The sequence below is a fragment of the Lutra lutra genome, chromosome 8 (assembly GCF_902655055.1).
Source record: "Lutra lutra chromosome 8, mLutLut1.2, whole genome shotgun sequence".
NCBI lineage: Eukaryota > Metazoa > Chordata > Mammalia > Carnivora > Mustelidae > Lutra > Lutra lutra.
In genome coordinates, this window is record NC_062285.1 from 144655291 (window position 1) to 144672800 (window position 17510).

The 17510-nt window shown below is 59.2% G+C and overlaps 1 protein-coding gene across 4 annotated transcripts in view; it reads left to right on the forward strand.

Moving 5' to 3' along the window:
• SHANK3 (SH3 and multiple ankyrin repeat domains 3) overlaps window positions 1-17510 on the forward strand; it is a 71894-nt gene that overhangs the window by 50829 nt on the left and 3555 nt on the right. For all 4 annotated transcript variants that reach the window (XM_047739724.1, XM_047739723.1, XM_047739726.1 and 1 more), the window contains 3 exons: window positions 3402-3532; window positions 4093-4177; window positions 7981-10234. In XM_047739724.1, coding sequence (XP_047595680.1) covers window positions 3402-3532; window positions 4093-4177; window positions 7981-10234 — 2470 coding nt within the window. The remainder of the gene's footprint in view (window positions 1-3401; window positions 3533-4092; window positions 4178-7980; window positions 10235-17510) is intronic.

Below are 17510 nucleotides of genomic sequence, written 5' to 3' on the forward strand. Positions count from 1 at the left end.
AGCTCCTCTGGCCCGTATGTCCCCCTGTTGCTCCCTTCAGGTCTCACCTGTACCCTTTGAGTCTCTTTCCGGTATGTTCTGTGTGTCCAGCCTTGCTGTGAGGAATGCAACCTCCCTGTGGGGTCAGAGCCTGAGGTCCAGCCTCTGGTGAGATCTCAGGGCCTGGCCTCTGTGAGCCTCCTCCATCTCTTAAGTGCACAGGGGACTCATTTTTGGCTAAACAGGAGTCAGAGCCAGATGGACGCCTGTGGTGGCTTTGTGGCCCTAGGCAGATGTATCCACACTTTCGTCTGTGTGCCTGGGGCCCACCCTCCCCTCACTCTGGGATCCACAGGGCCTTCCCTGTGCCAGGGCTGTGCTGGCCCCGTCTGTCTGGGCCCCGGCTCTCCACCATGACCTATAGTCTTGCCCTCGGGGCTCTCCCATTGCTCCTTGCCCCAATCAGGTTGGGTGCTTTCCCCAGTGTCTTTCCAGGTGTTGAAACTAGGTGTCCTCTAGGAATGCTTTTCTTCACCCTGTGAGGCAGACGTACAAGCTATTTCTGGAATATTTTGGCTCTGTCCCTTAGCTCATTAGCGGGGCTCTCAGGGTGCTGGGCTGTGGGCTGCATACTTCTTCCAGTTGGAGGGGAAGTGATGGGCAGGTCATCGCCCCTGGGGCCCTCCTTCCTGCTTGGGTTCTGAGCTGTGTCCCCACTGTGGATGGAATCTTGAGAGCCAGTGTATGTGCGGCTGAGGGGAGGGTGCATTTCCCAAGGCCCCAGACCTGGTTCTTCATGGGCTTCATTTTCTTTCTTTCTTTCTTTTTTTTTTTTTAAGATTTTTTTTTTTAAGATTTTATTTATTTATTTGACAGAGAGAGATCACAAGCAGGCAGAGAGGCAGGCAGAGAGAGAGGAGGAAGCAGGCTCCCCGCTGAGCAGAGAGCCTGATGCGGGGCTCGATCCCAGGACCCTGAGATCATGACCTGAGCCGAAGGCAGCGGCTTAACCCACTGAGCCACCCAGGCGCCCCTTTTTTTTAAGATTTTTAAATTTTATTTATTTATTTGACAGAGAGAGACACAGAGTGAGAGAGGGAATGCAAGCTAGGGGAGCAGGAGAGGGAGAAGCAGGCTCCCCACTGAGCAAGGAACCCGATGTGGGGCTCGATCCCAGGATCCTGGGATCATGACCTGAACTGAAGGCAGACGCTTAACTGACTGAGCCACCCAGGCGTCATTTTCTTTTTTAAAGTATCTAAAATGCTTTATTTTAGATACTTTATTTTAGATACTTTTATCTAAAATACTTTATTGAAGAGTGTATTTTCTAATAATGGTGGATGTTGTTGTCAACCTCACCAGTTTGTAGTTTGCAGAATTCTTGCTTCTTTTCTCTTTTGGAAATAATTCTTGACTAGCCTCAGCACCCACCCCCCCGCCCTTTTCCAACAACATTTGCTTTGCCGACCTCATGTACGCACTGCTTTGGTTTCTGGGATTGCGTTCTTCCGGACCTAGAGATGCAGCCTCTAAAATCCACAGCTCAGGTGAACTCATGCCCTGTGGAAATGTTTCTTATCCATTCGTGTCTTTATGTCTGCGGTTTCTGGATAACACGGTGGTTAAGTCTGATCTCTTACTTGATCTGTGATCTGGAGCGTGTTATCTCTCAGAGCTTCCGTTTCTTCTTGGGTAGAATGAGGATGGTACCAGCATCTTCTCTGTATGTTTTGGAGGAATGAGAGAAGGGTCATGGGAAGCTTTCCTAACCAGAAGTCACCGAGGACCGAACCAAGGGTGGTGATGGTGGGTTCAGCTTCCAAAGGGAAATTCCTTGCTTCCTTACGAAAATAAAGAAGACGACCTCTTTCGAGCCCTCTCGGTGGTGATAGGAGCCATGCACAGGACCTGTGAGCTAGTCTGTAGGCGGGTTAGGGTTCTGCTGGTGAGCTGTCCCCTTTGTTGAGCTCCCGTATTTACTCAGGGCCCAGGCTGGACACACAGCACATTCTGGGAGCCCACAGGCTCTCTGGGGAGATGCGGGGCAGCATGTTTTCAGGGCTCACCCCGAGCCAGGTGGAGGTGTGACGCTTCTCACGTCCATGCCAGTTCTTACAGCAGACACGGAAGCAGCGGCCATTTTCAACGCTTGCTTTATCAGATAAGGAAACTGAGGCACAGAGAGGTTAAGTCAGGACACAGTGGGTACGTGATATGGGTCTGGTCTGGGTTGGGGGCCAGCCAGCTGGGAGGAGCTGACTTCTTTCCCCATGGCGACCGCTGAGTAGGAGGTGTTGGGGCCGACTGTGTCCTCTGATGGGGGCATTCTGTGTGAGGCCGAGTGTGACCAGAACGTGTGGGTCCTCTAGTCTTGCCAGAGCCTCTAAGGCCTTGGGGATTCAGAGCTTGAGTGATGATGGGGGTGAGGTGGGGCTGCTGTGGGCAGGAGCTGGCCCCCACCCCTCCTGCACCCCACATGCTGACCTGAGTGCCCACCCCAGGCGTCCAGGCTCGGCTGCTCGTTCTCGGACACACGTATCTAACAAAATTTCCAAGCCATGGTGATAAGCAAAAACACCACTTGTAAAAACATGAAATAGCTTTAATAAAAATAAGCAAACACAGCTTTTCTTTAGGATGGGTTTGAACGCTGCCTGAGGCCTCCTGGTGCCTTTCTCCCTTCCTGGGCCTTGTTCTCTGTCAGCCCTCCTCCTTACCTTCCTCCGTGGCTGGTGGAAGCCCCTTCAGCACCATCCCTCCCAGTGCCTTCCTCCTGTCTCAGCACCTCTCCCCCAGGGTGGGGCTGCTCTTGGGGGGAGACGGGGTGGGGGGCAAGGGTCTCTGGTCTCCTAATCTGCATTAGGGCCATTATTTTTTAGGTCCCTAGTCTGGGACCGAGAGCTCTGTTTTCAGAAGGCTCCCCTGTTCACTTGTTCTTTACTTACTTGCATCTTCTGTGGGCGCCGGGTGTAGACCAGGGTTTGTCCTGGGTCTGCAGCCGCACGAACAGCTTGTCTCTCAGTGCAGTGGCCCCGACAGACGAGGAGCGCCAGGTGCTGAGGAGAAAAGGGAGAGGGCGAAGGGAAACAAATTCAGGACGTCCCCGGGCTCTGAACAGTGCTGCCCCTCCCCGGGTCCTCTCCCCAGTAGTCAGTCAGGCTTTTCCTGGAGTGGGGCTGGAGGGGTGACCCGGCCCAGCTGCTGAGGACAGAGCGGCCACGGGACTCAGATGGGACGCATGTTGCTTGGCTCCCGGTCTTGGGTCTGGAGGAAGGGACGTGAGGTGGGCGGGGTCCAGGGGCTCCCTGAGCAGCCCCACGTGGACCAGTCTTTCGGGGAGGAGTCAGCAGTGGGGCTGCACAGGGAAGGAGCCAGTTAGGGTCCGGGTTGCTGAGACGGTGCCTCCCTTGGCTGCGCAGAGAAACTGGATGAGATCCTGGCAGCCGCCGCGGAGCCTGCGCTGAGGCCCGACATCGCGGATGCCGACTCCAGAGCTGCCACCGTCAAACAGCGGCCCACAAGTCGGAGGATCACCCCCGCCGAGATCAGTGTAAGTCACCCCAGCAGCTGGAGGGCACGGGGTCAGAGCTCCCTGTCCCCCGCTGGTGTGTGTGTGTGCTTCTGGGGTGGAAGCCCGTCATTTGGACCCTCCTCTCCGGGGTGGGGGTGAAGGCTTCTCTGCTCACACGTGGGGAAATCTGAACCCCTAAAATGGCCACAGGTTAACACAAGGCTGGGTGCTCACTGCCCTGGCTGTGGGTCAGTATCTTCTGCACAGTCACACACAGGACCACCTAGAGCGCCCCGGCCTTGTGGAGGGTACGACGCAGTGTGCCCCCTGCCACTGCTCTCACTTGGCATCTTCTGGGCGACTCCTCCAGCCTCGTCCACATCAACCCTATCCATACTCTATGCCCAGGGCCCCACTGGCTGTGCCCTGCTCCCTGGAGACCTCAGGACCTGGGTCTGAGTCTTAGGACAGGCCCCATCTGCGCTGGCCCCACTGGATTTAGTGCATGGGGTGTTTGACCTCAGGCTGAGGAGGATGGCTGGGGCTGGATGGATAACTGGGAGCCCCAGTGCCTCCATGTAACCCCCCAACTCCCACAGTCTTTGTTTGAGCGCCAGGGCCTCCCAGGCCCAGAAAAGCTGCCCGGCTCCCTGCGGAAGGGGATTCCACGGACCAAGTCTGTAGGTATGGCTGGGCTGGGGGCTGCACGGGGCTGGAAAGGAATGGGGGCTGGGGCTGGGGTGGATGTGGGGCTGGAGGACACTGTCTCCCCTACTCCTTCTACTGGGGTTTCCAGTTTCCCTCTGAGAACTGGCTCTCGCAAGTCACAGCCTAGGAATCTCCTTGTTTGTGGGCATATATGGGGTCAGTCCTTCCCCCAGTCCAGATATACTGTGCCAAAAGAGACCCTTGAGGCTTCCTTACTCCATCCACCTCTCCCCATGCTGTGTGCCCCACCTGCCACTCCCCGCCCGTGTGCCCCCACCCGCTGCTCCCTGCCCCATGTGCCCCCCATCCACCGTGCCCCGTCCCGTGTGCACACCCCTTCTGCTCCTCTTGTCCTCTGGTGTCACCTTCCTGTGCCTTCTATAGACACCAGCATCCCTGTCCCTGGGTCTTCTATCCTGGTTGCTTCCTCTGTAGCGTGAATATATGTCAGGTTTCTAACCCTAGACTTGCCTTTGAACCTGCCTGCCCCTCGCCCTAGGTATTGCTCTGTATCTCTTTTCTCCTTCTCAACCAGTTTTCTCCAGAAGCCACCTATACGTGCTGTCCCTTGTCCCCAACCTGCTCCTCAGCCTGGGGCAGATTAGCTCTGTCCCCACCTAAAACTGAAATTGCTCCCACTAGCGGGGCACCAGTGGTTCCCAGGGTATTTCCAGTGAACACATGACCAGTCCCTCCAACCTCAGCTGGCATTTGGTCTCTCTGTTTCCTCCTCCATGACACTCACCTTCCCAGGGCTTTAGGACATTTCTCAGTTCTTCCCTCCATTTTCAGGCTGTTCAGTCTTTAATGCCCCCCTGCCCCAAAACACACCCCACTAAGTGTGGGTCCTTTGAAGAGCTATGTCCTTAGTTTCTTTGCCTTCTGCACCTGTCTCCTTGGGACCTCATCATGCCCAGCACTGCTCTCACATCCCCACTTAGCCATCTCTCTTGACCGGGTCATCTCACAAGCCCCACCCACTGCTCATCGCATCTAGGCACCCTCCCCTGCCCACCTGTGCATCCGTTCACCTACAGACCCGTCCACTTGTCCGTCGTCTGCCATGTGTGCCCACCACACCCGTGATCTGTTCACCACCCAAGTAATGCTTACTTAGCACTTACTACAACACTGTTTCCTGCACACTGGCTCATTTAAGACTCAGTGACCCTGTTGAGGTAATATTATTAATACCTCTGTATTACAGATGAGGAAACAGGTAAAGAGGTAAAATGACTTGCCCAAGGTCACACAGCTGCCTTACCCGTCTTCTGGTAAGATATCAGGCCAGCCCATTGCTCACGCCTGGCCAATGGGGGCTTTCTGCAGAGTAGACATCACCCTACGTCCCTCTGGTTGACCCACAGGGGCTCTTCATTGCCTTGGGATCCTGTGGACCGGCCCCAGGTCTCTCCTACTTCATCTGGGAGGCATTCGTCTCCATTTCCCTCTTAGCAGGTGTACCAGAATTTGCTATTTCGCACCTGCCCTCACTCTGCCCAGATGGCCTGTCCCTCAGCCTAGCCCAATGCCGGGACTGACCACCACGGGTCCAGATCTCAGTGTCTGCCCTGTAGGATGTGAGCCTCTTGGTGGGGTTCCTCCTGGGCCCTCCTGTGCAGACTCCATGAGTGACTGAGAGGGCTTCATCTTCAGTCTCCTGGCCCTGGCCTGCTGCTCATCACCAACATGTTGGCTGAGGTGTCAGATTCCCAGGGTTTCCCCCCCTTGTGGCCCTGGGCACATGATTTGGTCCTTGAAACTTCAGGGTCCCGATCAGTAACTTGAGGACTCTCGTGCCTGCCTTCAAGGCTGCTCTGAGGCTGACCCAGTGGGCTGTCCTCCGGGCACAGGACAGGCAACAGCTGCTGGAATTGTTGGTAGACACAGGCTCTGCGCCCTGAAGCTGGCACACAGTAAATGTTGGAGAAATGCTTGCTGTGTTTGTTGGGGAGGTGTTACCAGATTACCTGGGCTGGTGACAGAACTGATTCACCGTTTCATCCCAGCCAAGTGACTTGTCTGCACCCTAAGTTAGAATTCGGCACGGCGAATCTGCTTAGGGGAGCTCAGTGGGTGCTCACGTGCAGTACAGTAAGTGCAGTGGGGAGGAGACCTGCAATGAACCCGGCTTCAACGTCCGTGTCCAGTGGAGGGGGTGGCAGATTAAAAATGGTGACAACGAATGGGGAACTCAGCCTCCTCGCCGGACCCTTCTAGGTGCTCAGTCCTGTGCTGCATGCTTTAAATGGCCCCCGCACTGGCACCCCAGCACAGGGGCTAGCACTCCTCCCGAAGTTAGGGAACTGGTATGTCAGGAGGTTAAGGAACACCAGCTGGTAACCCTAATACTGGAGTTTGAGCCTCAGTCTTTCCAGGAAGGCCCATCTCTGCTGTGCCTGGGGTCCAAGAGCTGTAGTGCAGGACAAGATGGCAGTAGCTTGGTGTTGGAGGCCTGAGCCAACCAAACCAGTGGCTAAAGGAGGGGGTGGCTGGGAATAGGCAATCTGCACGGTAGCGAGTTCATAAAAATGTGACCAAGCACGGAGTGAAGCCAGGTGTAGATCCCCAAGGCACTCTGCCAGACACTGTGTGTGTCCGCACGGATGGGCCATTCATCCACTCTCCTCAGATCCAGCAAACACTTGCAGCCTAATGGAACACACCTGTAGCACAGGGGTCCACACCGTGTCCATTAGGACACCTGGGGGGTCTTGCCAGGTTCTGGTCTGGCAGAGGACAGAGAGGGCCCTGAGAATTCCAGCCCAAGTCTTGCGCAGAGCCTTACTTGTGCACATCGAGGCAGACAGAGTGGGTGTCATTTTAAGACTGTGTTGCTCATGAGATAATTGAGTTTCAGAGGGGCTCAGGGCCTGGCCTGGGGTCACACAGGCAATAGGGAGTAAAACTCAAACGTGTATCAGGTGGTTAGTCTAAAATTCCATTTTAATTCTTCCTCCTTCCTTTTCACTCAGCGTTACTGAGATTTAACCACGAAGGTTACCACAGTGACCGGGCAGTGTCTCTCAGTCAGTCCATCTGGGTCTCTGGGATGGAGCGTCTCTGGGCTTATCTCTTCCCAGAGCACCTTCTCATCTGGGCACCAGCTATCTTTCTGCCAGATGCATGGCACAGGTGGCCACAGTCGGCTTCCCCTGTGACTACAGTCGTACCACTCCTGCTCTGGGAGCGTGTCCCCCTAATTTTTGACCTTCTCCCTTCCTCCCATCTCTGGTTGCCACCAGGGAACTCCCAGCAACACCTGCTCGTTCCACTGTTGTGGTGTGGCCTTGCTCAGTCTGGGATGGAAGCCAGCTGCCTGCCTCTTCTCTGCAGCTCTGTCTTCACGACTGGGGACGCTTTTTGGGCCCTCTCAGTGTGGTGGGGCTTGGGCAGGTCTTGGCTCCAACCCGGTATACCTGAGTCCTTTCTCAGTCCATTGGTGGAGCCCTCCTTGGCCTTGTATCAGAACTAATACCTTCCCCAAGTCTTCCCAAGAGCCCTCCCAACCCAGCCGGGGGCTTGGGGTGCAGAGCCTGGGTGTTGGGAGAGGAACCCAGACTGGGGGCCTTCCTCGGATTCCATGCTCTGGGCTCTCCGCCTCCCCTTTTGGTCTCCAACCCCAGCCTCCAAGCCCTCCCTGACTAGTTAGCGCTTCGCGCCAATTTCTACGGGGGTGTCTTTGCAATCCTTGTGTCTGGGACCACGGCTGCCCTCTGCAGAGGGTGGGCGCTGGAGTCAGCGAGGGCCTCGTCTTACTGGACCTGCTCTGTCCGCAGGGGAGGACGAGAAGCTGGCGTCCCTGCTGGAGGGACGCTTCCCGAGGAGCACTTCGATGCAAGACCCTGTGCGCGAGGGCCGCGGCATCCCGCCCCCGCCGCAGACCGCGCCGCCACCCCCACCCGCTCCCTACTACTTCGACTCCGGGCCGCCCCCCGCCTTCTCGCCGCCGCCCCCTCCAGGCCGAGCCTACGACACAGTGCGCTCCAGCTTCAAGCCCGGCTTGGAAGCGCGCCTGGGCGCTGGGGCCGCAGGCCTATATGATCCCGGCGCGCCCCTGGGGCCGCTGCCCTACCCCGAGCGGCAGAAGCGCGCACGTTCCATGATCATCCTGCAGGATTCCGCGCCGGAGATGGGCGAAGTGCCCCGGCCGCCGCCTGCGGCCACCCCGCCAGAACGTCCCAAGCGCCGGCCGCGGCCGCCAGGGCCCGACAGCCCCTATGCCAACCTGGGCGCCTTCAGCGCCAGCATCTTCGCGCCCTCCAAGCCTCAGCGCCGCAAGAGCCCGCTGGTGAAGCAGCTCCAGGTGGAAGATGCCCAGGAGCGTGCGGCCCTGGCCGTGGGCAGCCCGGGCCCGACTGGCGGCAGCTTCGCCCGCGAGCCCTCCCCAACGCACCGGGGGCCTCGGCCAGGCGGTCTCGACTACGGTCTTGCGGACAGCCCCGGCCTCGCCTATGGGGGCCCGGGTCCCGGCAAGGACCGGCGGCTGGAGGAGCGGCGCCGCTCCACCGTGTTCCTGTCGGTGGGAGCCATCGAGGGCAGCCCGCCCAGTGCCGACCTGCCCTCCCTGCAGCCCTCCCGCTCCATCGATGAGCGCCTTCTGGGGACCGGCCCCACCGCCGGCCGTGACCTGCTCCTGCCCTCCCCCGTCTCTGCTCTGAAGCCATTGGTCAGCGGCCCAAGCCTTGGGCCTTCAGGCTCCACCTTCATCCACCCACTCACCGGCAAGCCCCTGGACCCCAGCTCCCCCCTGGCCCTGGCCCTGGCTGCCCGGGAACGGGCTCTGGCCTCCCAGGCACCCTCCCGGTCTCCCACGCCGGTGCACAGCCCTGACACTGACCGCCCTGGGCCCCTGTTTGTGGATGTCCAGGCCCGAGACTCTGAGCGAGGGGCCCTGGCCTCCCCAGCCTTCTCCCCGAGGAGCCCGGCCTGGGTTCCTGTGCCTGCTCGCAGGGAGCCGGAGAAAGCACCCCGGGAGGAGCGTAAGTCACCGGAGGACAAGAAGTCCATGATCCTCAGTGTCCTGGACACATCCCTGCAGCGCCCAGCCGGCCTCATCGTCGTGCACGCCACCAGCAATGGGCAGGAGCCCAGTGGGCTGGCGGCTGAAGAGGAGCATCCGGGCACCCCAGAGCTGGCCCCCACCCCCACGCAGTCAGCAGTGGTGGCAGAGCCCCTGGCTAGCCCTCGGGCTCAGCCCCCTGGCAGCGCCCCGCCCAGCGATCCCGGGCCAGGCCAGGGCAGCTCTGAGGAGGAGCCAGAGCTGGTATTTGCTGTGAACCTGCCGCCTGCCCAGCTGTCCTCCAGTGACGAGGAGACCAGGGAGGAGCTGGCCCGCATTGGGCTGGTGCCGCCTCCCGAAGAGTTTGCCAACGGGGTCCTGCTGGCCACCCCACTTCCTGGCCCAGGTCCCTCGCCCACCACGGTGCCAGGCCCGGCCTCAGGGAAGCCGAGCAGCGAGCCACCCCCTGCCCCTGAGTCTGCGGCTGACTCAGGGGTGGAGGAGGCTGACACGCGCAGCTCCAGCGACCCCCACCTGGAGACCACGAGCACTATCTCCACGGTGTCCAGCATGTCCACCCTGAGCTCGGAGAGCGGGGAGCTCACCGACACCCACACCTCCTTCGCCGATGGACACACTTTTCTACTCGAGAAGCCGCCAGTGCCTCCCAAGCCCAAGCTCAAGTCCCCGCTGGGGAAGGGGCCGGTGACCTTCAGGGACCCGCTGCTGAAGCAGTCCTCGGACAGCGAGCTCATGGCCCAGCAGCACCATGCCGCCTCCGCTGGGCTGGCCCCCGCTGCCGGGTCTGCTCGCCCTCGCTACCTCTTCCAGAGAAGGTCCAAGCTGTGGGGGGACCCCGTGGAGAGCCGGGGGCTCCCTGGGCCCGAAGATGACAAACCAGCTGTGATCAGTGAGCTCAGCTCCCGCCTGCAGCAGCTGAACAAAGACACACGCTCCCTGGGGGAAGAGCCGGCTGGTGGCCTGGGCGGCCTGCTGGACCCTGCCAAGAAGTCGCCCATCGCGGCAGCTCGGTGAGCAGGGCGGTGTGGGGAGGGTCCTGTCCTGGGTCCACAGCCCCTCTGTGGTCTTCCTCCCGTGCGTCCATGGTATCCTCTGTTCCCCCTCCACAGTCCATCCTATCCTACCCCTTACCTGTCTGTGGCATCCCTTCCTGTCCATGTCTGTCCTCCATTCGCCCTTGCTGTCCGTCTGAGACAGAAGTCTCTTTCAGGGATCTGAAATGTCAGGGCTGCTGTTCTCTCCATCCCTGTTGGTGCTGGGAGTGGGAGCTGGCTGCCGAGGAGGGGCCCCGGCGGGGCGTGAACACCTCCACAGCCCTCCTGGAGACTCCCTGCCGCAGGTTCCCGTGGGCTGTCACTCTCTTGCTCCTGACTAAAGCTGCCTCGGCTGTTAAGGGTTGTTCTCTGGTCCATTCTGGAGTTGCCCCCCACCCCCCACGGCCACATGGCTGGTACCACCACTCCTGGAGCTGCCTCTGGCCTTGCTTCCTTTGGAGGCTTAGGGAACACGGATTCCTTTTCCTTTTAGGACACACCACCAGCATCCTGTTTGCTGTCTCTCGCTCTGCCTCCGTGTCCCTTAAACAGAGTCCAGTGCATGGTTTTCAGAGTGCCTTTAGAAGCCGTTCTTTGGTGGAAGTCACACTGCCTCTGCACCCTCTATCTGCCCTCTCGCTTTCTCCATACTTCCCCTGTCTGTCTGTCTGTCTTCTCTTCCTACCTCCTAGCCAGGGTGGGGACCCAAGAGGGGAGGGGCTGAGCAAGGGGCTGGGGTGCTGCTCTGGCAGAGAGAGCCACCAGAGCCCCTGGGCTGATCCCTTGGACATTTCCTTGAGGACCCCATTCCCAGGGCTCTGCTCCTGAAAGGGCCTCTTGGGCCTGTGGGCTCCATAACTATGTGGGAGAGCTGGTTCCTGCCCACTGGTGCCGGTCTGAGGCAGAGCTGGTCATCCCCTGGCTGGCCCTTGTCAGCCCTCTTCAAGCTGCCTTTGCCTTCTGTGCCCCTTAGGCCCTCCTCCCTCTTCTGGCTCTTTGGGGAGTGTGTGGGGTGCCACCACCTGGCTCCTCCTTCTCGTTCCCTGAAGACTAGCCTAGCAGGCCCTTTCCTGTTGGCCTTGGAAGGCAGACTTCCCAAAGCAGTGAGGGTTTCGGGTCTTACTCACAGAGGCTTTTCTGATTTACCTTCTTCAAAAGATGAACTGGGGCTTGGGGAGCTTGCGGTGCCTCTCCTAAGTAGTCCAGGAATGTTGTCCCTCAGCTCCTGTCATCTCGGGCGCTTGCTCGGGGGCTCTCTCCCCATTCTGCCTCTTCCAGCTTCCAGCTGAATGTGAAAGCCCTCTTTCCAGCAGGGCACTGTTGAAAATGCCCCGAGAGGAGGCATGGCCAGGGGTGTCCATTTGGGATGAGCCGTCCAGATCCTGGGCCTCTGCAGGACCTGGCCCCTGAGGGCAGTGGTTCCCTGACAACCCCCCCACCCCCCGACCAGCCCCTGTCTTCATCTCTGCTTCTCCTCCCTCGACAGGCCCTCCATTCCTCTGTGTCCCTTGGCCCCAATGCAAATTAAAGCCATTTAAAGTGGGCAGCACCGTGCCTGGTACCGTGCAGGCCCTCAATAAACATTTGCTGAACAGATGGAAGAACTGAGCCGAACGCAAGCACTGTCTTTTGTGATGTGAGATCTAGGGAGGCGGCATAAGACCGAGACCACCGAGGGACAGGTGCACGGTCGGTGCAGGGTTACTGGTTCTTGAACCCCACGGTCAGGCTCAGGTGAGCCCGCGTCTTGTCATCTGCTCTGCCGGCTCCCGTGGGCGTCTGGGTGTCCTTGCCATTTCTCCTCTGTCAGGGGAAGGATCTCTTCTTCCGTGGCTCTGGGTGGCACCAGGATGCTGGTTTGTTTTCTCTTCTGGACGCGGGCTGGGGAAGGGCAAGGCTCGCAGCTGCAGACTTCACATCCCTTCTCCTCCACGGGTCCATGGGAAAGTAAGCTTCTTTTGCTCGGTACTTTTTACAGACCTCCAGCCTCTGACTGGCGTCACGCGGGTCCCCTGCTTTCCTCTGAATGAATCACTGGGGTCGGGGAGAAGTGAGGCTCCCGCTGGCCAGGCCCGAGTCATCTCTGTCCTGGGAGCCGAGGCTTGGGGTTGCCTCACCTAGCAGACAGATGCTGAGCGTGAGGGAGGGTGGTTCTTGGGTTCCAGATGCCAGATGACCTAAAACAACAGAGGTCCCTGTGACATGGCCCTTCCCAACTTCAGCACCTGGCTTCATTCGCTGGCATCAGCTTGGGGCAGGAGGACCCTGGACCCCACCTCTCAGCTGCTGCGTCTGAGCTCGGTAGTCTGCGACCAGCCCCTTCCCTCCTGTGAACGTCAGCCCTTCCCCTGTGACATGACAAGGGGGAGACGCGGCGTCACCTTGAAGCGCGGAGCTCAGGCCTGCAGCATGGCGGGCTCTCACTTTGTGTGCTCAGTCAGGCCCTTTGTGGGAAATGGGAGTGCCAGGTGCTAGGGGCACCTCAGGGGCGTGGTCGTTTGGGCGTCCGACTCTTGACTTCATCTCAGGTCATGATCTCAGGGCTGTGGGATCGTGCCCCGTGTCAGACGCCACATTCAGTGGGGGGTCTGCCGGAGGTTCTCCCGGGGCCCCTTTCCCTGCTCTCTCTCTCTCTCTCAATAAATAAGCTTTTTTAAAAGAGTGCCAGATGCTACCCTAGAAAACGTCAGGTCCCATTTTTTCACCTCTGCAGCAGTTCTGCTGGAAGGACAGCAGTAAACTCTCCATCTTCCAGGCGGTAGAACGAAGCGTGTGAGGAAGGCCGCTGCAGTCAGGAGGTGGTGGTGTGTGTCTGGCCCTAAGCCTGAGTCTCTGTTCACTGTAGTCTGGAGCCTCCGTTGTTAAAGCCCTTCTGGTGACAGCGGTAGTCCCTTTGCACGCGTGTTCATTCGTTAGACTGACACCTTAACGGGTCACGTGTACCCTGGACAGCATGCGTTCTCTGAAATCCCTGATGCCGGAGTCCCCACAGTGCCACTGGATCAGTCCTGCCTCCTGGGCCATCCCTCTGCCCTGCCTTCCCGTTTCCACTCCCCCCTGCACTCCTTTCTGCTCCCGCTCACACTTCCTTTCTCCCTCGGTGCCCCCCTCCTGCCCTCAGACCTGGGTGAAACCACAGCCCTGGGGAGCGGGCCCCACTGCCCACCCTTGGCTTCTGGCTCCAGGCCGGGGGCCGATCAGGGGATGCTGTGGCCACGTGGACTCTGTGTGGCTGGTGGGGACCCTGGCGTCTTCCCCTCGCCGCTCTTGCTCTGCGGTTAGCTATGGCCAGAATCTAGCACTCACCTTCGTTTCATGCTGAACTGCTAGTGACACTGTCTCTTAGAAGGGTGTTCAAAGTGTGGAAGTCCTGACATCTGGGTGGGGCTGCCTTCTTCCCAGGACCATTCCTGACAGAAGCCCCAGAGTAATAGCCTTGGCCACCTGGGGGTCACACCTCTGAGCCTTGGCCCCCGGGTTCCTCTGATTTCAGCTTCAGGCCTGTCCCTCTCTTCACCCAGTGGGCATCCCGGGACAGTAAACACCCCTTCCGCTCACTTCCCCACCGACAGCCCTGATGCCGTTTAGTCCCGAGACATTCTGCAGCCCCGGGTCTTCTTGGCATCTTAAGCTGCCCTGTGTGCCACAGACTGGAAGCTCAGGAACTTGAGATGATTGGCTCTTCTGTACTGGGGCCATCTTTCCGGGTGGAAGTCCAGGACCTCTGGCTTTCTGGAACATCGATCCCAGACTGTCCACTGACTTGATGCTTCCAGCTTCACGTCTAGCCCTGGTTATAGACAGAACCTCCATCTTCTCAGAGCCCCACCGTGGTCTTTGAGGCCCACATGTGCACCCAACTCCATTTGTCTTCCACACTGCACGGGTGGATTGGAATCCCGCATATGGTCTGAAGTCCCTGGTGGCTCTGAGCTCCACAGGGACTCTGAGTTCTGCAGCTCTCAGTTTTACATCCGCCTGCCCCCACGTCAGGTTTTACTGAAAGACGTTCCTGGAGACGTAGCTTTGGAAATATGAAGTCAGGGGGTGTATGTCCTGCACACGTCTTCGCCCCCTGATGTGCTCTGTGCTGTGGCCTCTCAGCTGTCAGGTCTCAGACAGTCACTAATAAGGGTCACACTCTCCCATCATGGGGTAGGAACCTCGCTGTGGTGACCTTCCGTGGGCCCTGTTTTTCTACCACAATTGGCAGGGTCTGGATCCGACCCGGTGTGAGGGCAGGGATAAAGGGCCAGCTGGGCTTCTCCCGGGACCTGGGTTGACATCTGTTGCATGATGGCCGGGGCACTGGGGCCAGGATAGGCTTTGTCCTTGCAGCTCCCATGCACGTGGGTCCCTTGCTTCAAGAGCCCTGAACTCTGCTGGGAGGGCAGGAAGGGCTCGCGGATGAGGGGACGTAGGGACATCTGGAGTGTGCTGAGGTCGGAGCTGTGAGCGGATGTGGGCGGTGAGAAGGCACAAGGCTGGAGAGGGTGCGCCTCGAAGCCTGCAAGTCTGTGTCTAGTTGTGCTGCTGTTGAGCGCCCTCTCCCCGGGCAAGGCTCCCAGACCGCAGAAGTCCCCAGGCCCTGTGTTGAGTGCAGCAGCAAAAGGCCGGAGCCAGACGCCAGGACCAGAGCTTGGCTTTTTCTCGTCTATTGGTACCAGTGGGCCAACAGGTAGTCAAGCCTGGGAGAGACATGTCAAATGATTTTTGTTTGATGGCATTTTTTTCAGTATAAGTTGTTTTCCTGGTTTTGTGCTAAGGACTAGGAGTCAAGGAGAACAGTTAGGAAATGAGGTGAGAGGTCCTGAGTGAGACCATCAAATGACTGAACCCTTAGGTGGCTGAGGGGTGGGAATGGGGATGAGCACCTGGGTCAAGGCTAGGAGCCCTCCAGGTGAAAAGAAGGAGGAGCTGATGGTGGTTCCCAGGTCCCTGATGGGAGGACTGGGGTTAGGGAGAGCGTGTTTGGTGGTCCCCCTGGAGATCTGGAGCTCAGAGGTTAGCTGGGCCTCACATGTAGCCATAGCTAAGCGGGGAATGGACCACACAGCCCAGAAGAAAGTGGGAACCAAAAGGAGAACCCACAAAACCCATCTAGGAAGGAAGGGGTGGAAGAAAGGTCAGCAAGGGGTCCTGCTATTCCTTTGGTAACTACAGGGGTGTGTGTGTGAGGGGGGGGGCAAGGCCAGACCTCAGTGGCTGAAGAGTCACGAGGCAGCAAGACAGTACCACATTCAGATGTTGGTGGAAGAGACACCCGGGGCATGGAGCCTTGCTGAGCCATCTGGAGGAGGCTGCTGGCAGCATTCAGGGGTGCCTGGTGAGGTACCGGTTGTTAGAGGGTGGGCAGCCCAGAAGCCCTCTGGGAGGCTAGCAGGTGCTGTGATGTGACCACGCCATGGTTGGGCCTGGCTGGGGGCGGTGGTGTGATCAGACAGCTGAGAACAGTGATGGACAGTGATGGGTATGCAGAAGGGCATGGAAACTTGGCTATGGACACTGTTGGAATTCCTGTCCAGGGGACGATGTGTTCCCCAAAAGGAAGGGGAGGAAGAGCAGGCACTGGGGCCATGGGGACCCCTCGGCCACTCCCTGCTGTGTCCGGGGGCCTTGGGAATGCATAGACTTTCTTAGGCTCTTCTTCTAGGTATCTTCCCATGTCCAGCATGCCGGGGCACCTTTAGGACTGGCTATCTCTCCCCACTCCCAGCCTGGTGGACCAGGGCACCTCCTGGCATCAGCCGTCTTCTCTGGTAGGGGCTCATCTTCTTGCCCCCAGCACCTCTCCTCAGGAGGTCTTCGTGGGTGCTACTAGAGCCAGCTGCCCCGTCCGCCAGGCAGGAATGCTCCAGCACTGGCCAGAAAGGCATCCTGGAACCCAGACTCTGCTCTGGGCTCAGGCCAAGCCTCTCCATTGCACTACCCAGCACCCACCCTGTTCTCTCTGCCTTCACAGCTTGGCTGTGGTCCTGCCAACTTGTCAGTATGCTTCTGTCCCACCCGTGGCTCCAGGCACACCCACATGGTTCCACTGAGACCCAGCCCTTGGGTCAGGGCTAGGCAGGGTTCCCTCCTGAGATGCAGGGCTTTGGGCTGGGGTCACTGTGAGGGCTCTAGTGGGGCTATCCTGGGCACCATTCCCTCAGCATCTTACCCAGCACCCCCCCCCTCCCGCCTCCAGCAATCGCCACCACCTGGGCACCCACCACCTGCTGCAACATCTCCCTGGGAAATCCTCCCCCTTCCACTTCACTGCTGCCCTCCTTTGCCCCAAAGCCTAGGTGGTACAGGGAGGACAGGTGTGGTGGGAGTAGGGAGGGTTTCTTCCGGTTGAGTGGGAGAGACAGAGCTGGATCTCCAGGGAGAGGCTGACCTTGCACAGGTGGGAGAGGAAAAGACAAAACCCACATTAAGGGGAGGAAGGGTGCTGGGGGGGCCCTGTGCCCTATGGGACTGGCACCAGTCAGGATTGCACGAAGGTAGATGGGAGAACCCAGAGGAGGGTCCTTAGCCTAGCTTAGGCAGGGGCAGGGAGAGGGAGGTGGGATGGCAGCTGGAGAGAGGCCGTTCAGACCACAGAGAGTATAAGGGGACACGAAGCGTCACCTCAGTGTTCCAAGTAAAGCCAGTGGATGGGCACCATTCTGATCTGCCCGTCATAAACTCGAAAATAGGTCCCACAGATAGACCAGGGATCCACCCAGATCTGCCCAGGTCTGGCCTGCAGTTCCCTTTCCCCAGTGGCTCCAGGTTGGCTCCCTCCCACCACACCTGAGTCCCTCCCCCAGTGGGTGTCTGGCCAGGGAGCCCTGCACCTGGCTGGCACACTGTAGCTGTGACTGGGGGCCATGTGCCTGCCGTGCGGCCCTGGCTGCTAACACTCTCTCTCATTGCTCTCTCCTGCCCATCTGCATGTGGCTGCTCTGTCTAGCTGCGCGGTGGTCCCGAGCACCGGCTGTGTAAGTGAGCATGCCCATCCCATGCCTCTCACTGTCCGTGCGCTGTCCCGGGCGCCCTGCTCTCCGCTGTGCGGGCGCTGTCTGTCGCCCTGCTCTCCGCTGTCCCCGCGCTGTTCCTGACCGCCCTGCTCTCCGCTGTCTGCGCGCTGTCCCGGGTGCCCTGCTCTCCGCTGTCCGTGCGCTGTCCCGAGCGCCCTGCTCTCCGCTCTGCTCGGCTTCGTGGGGCTTCTGTCCCACCGACAGCCCCCTCCCCCGGCTTCCCCTGGCGCAACTGGGGCGGACAATGG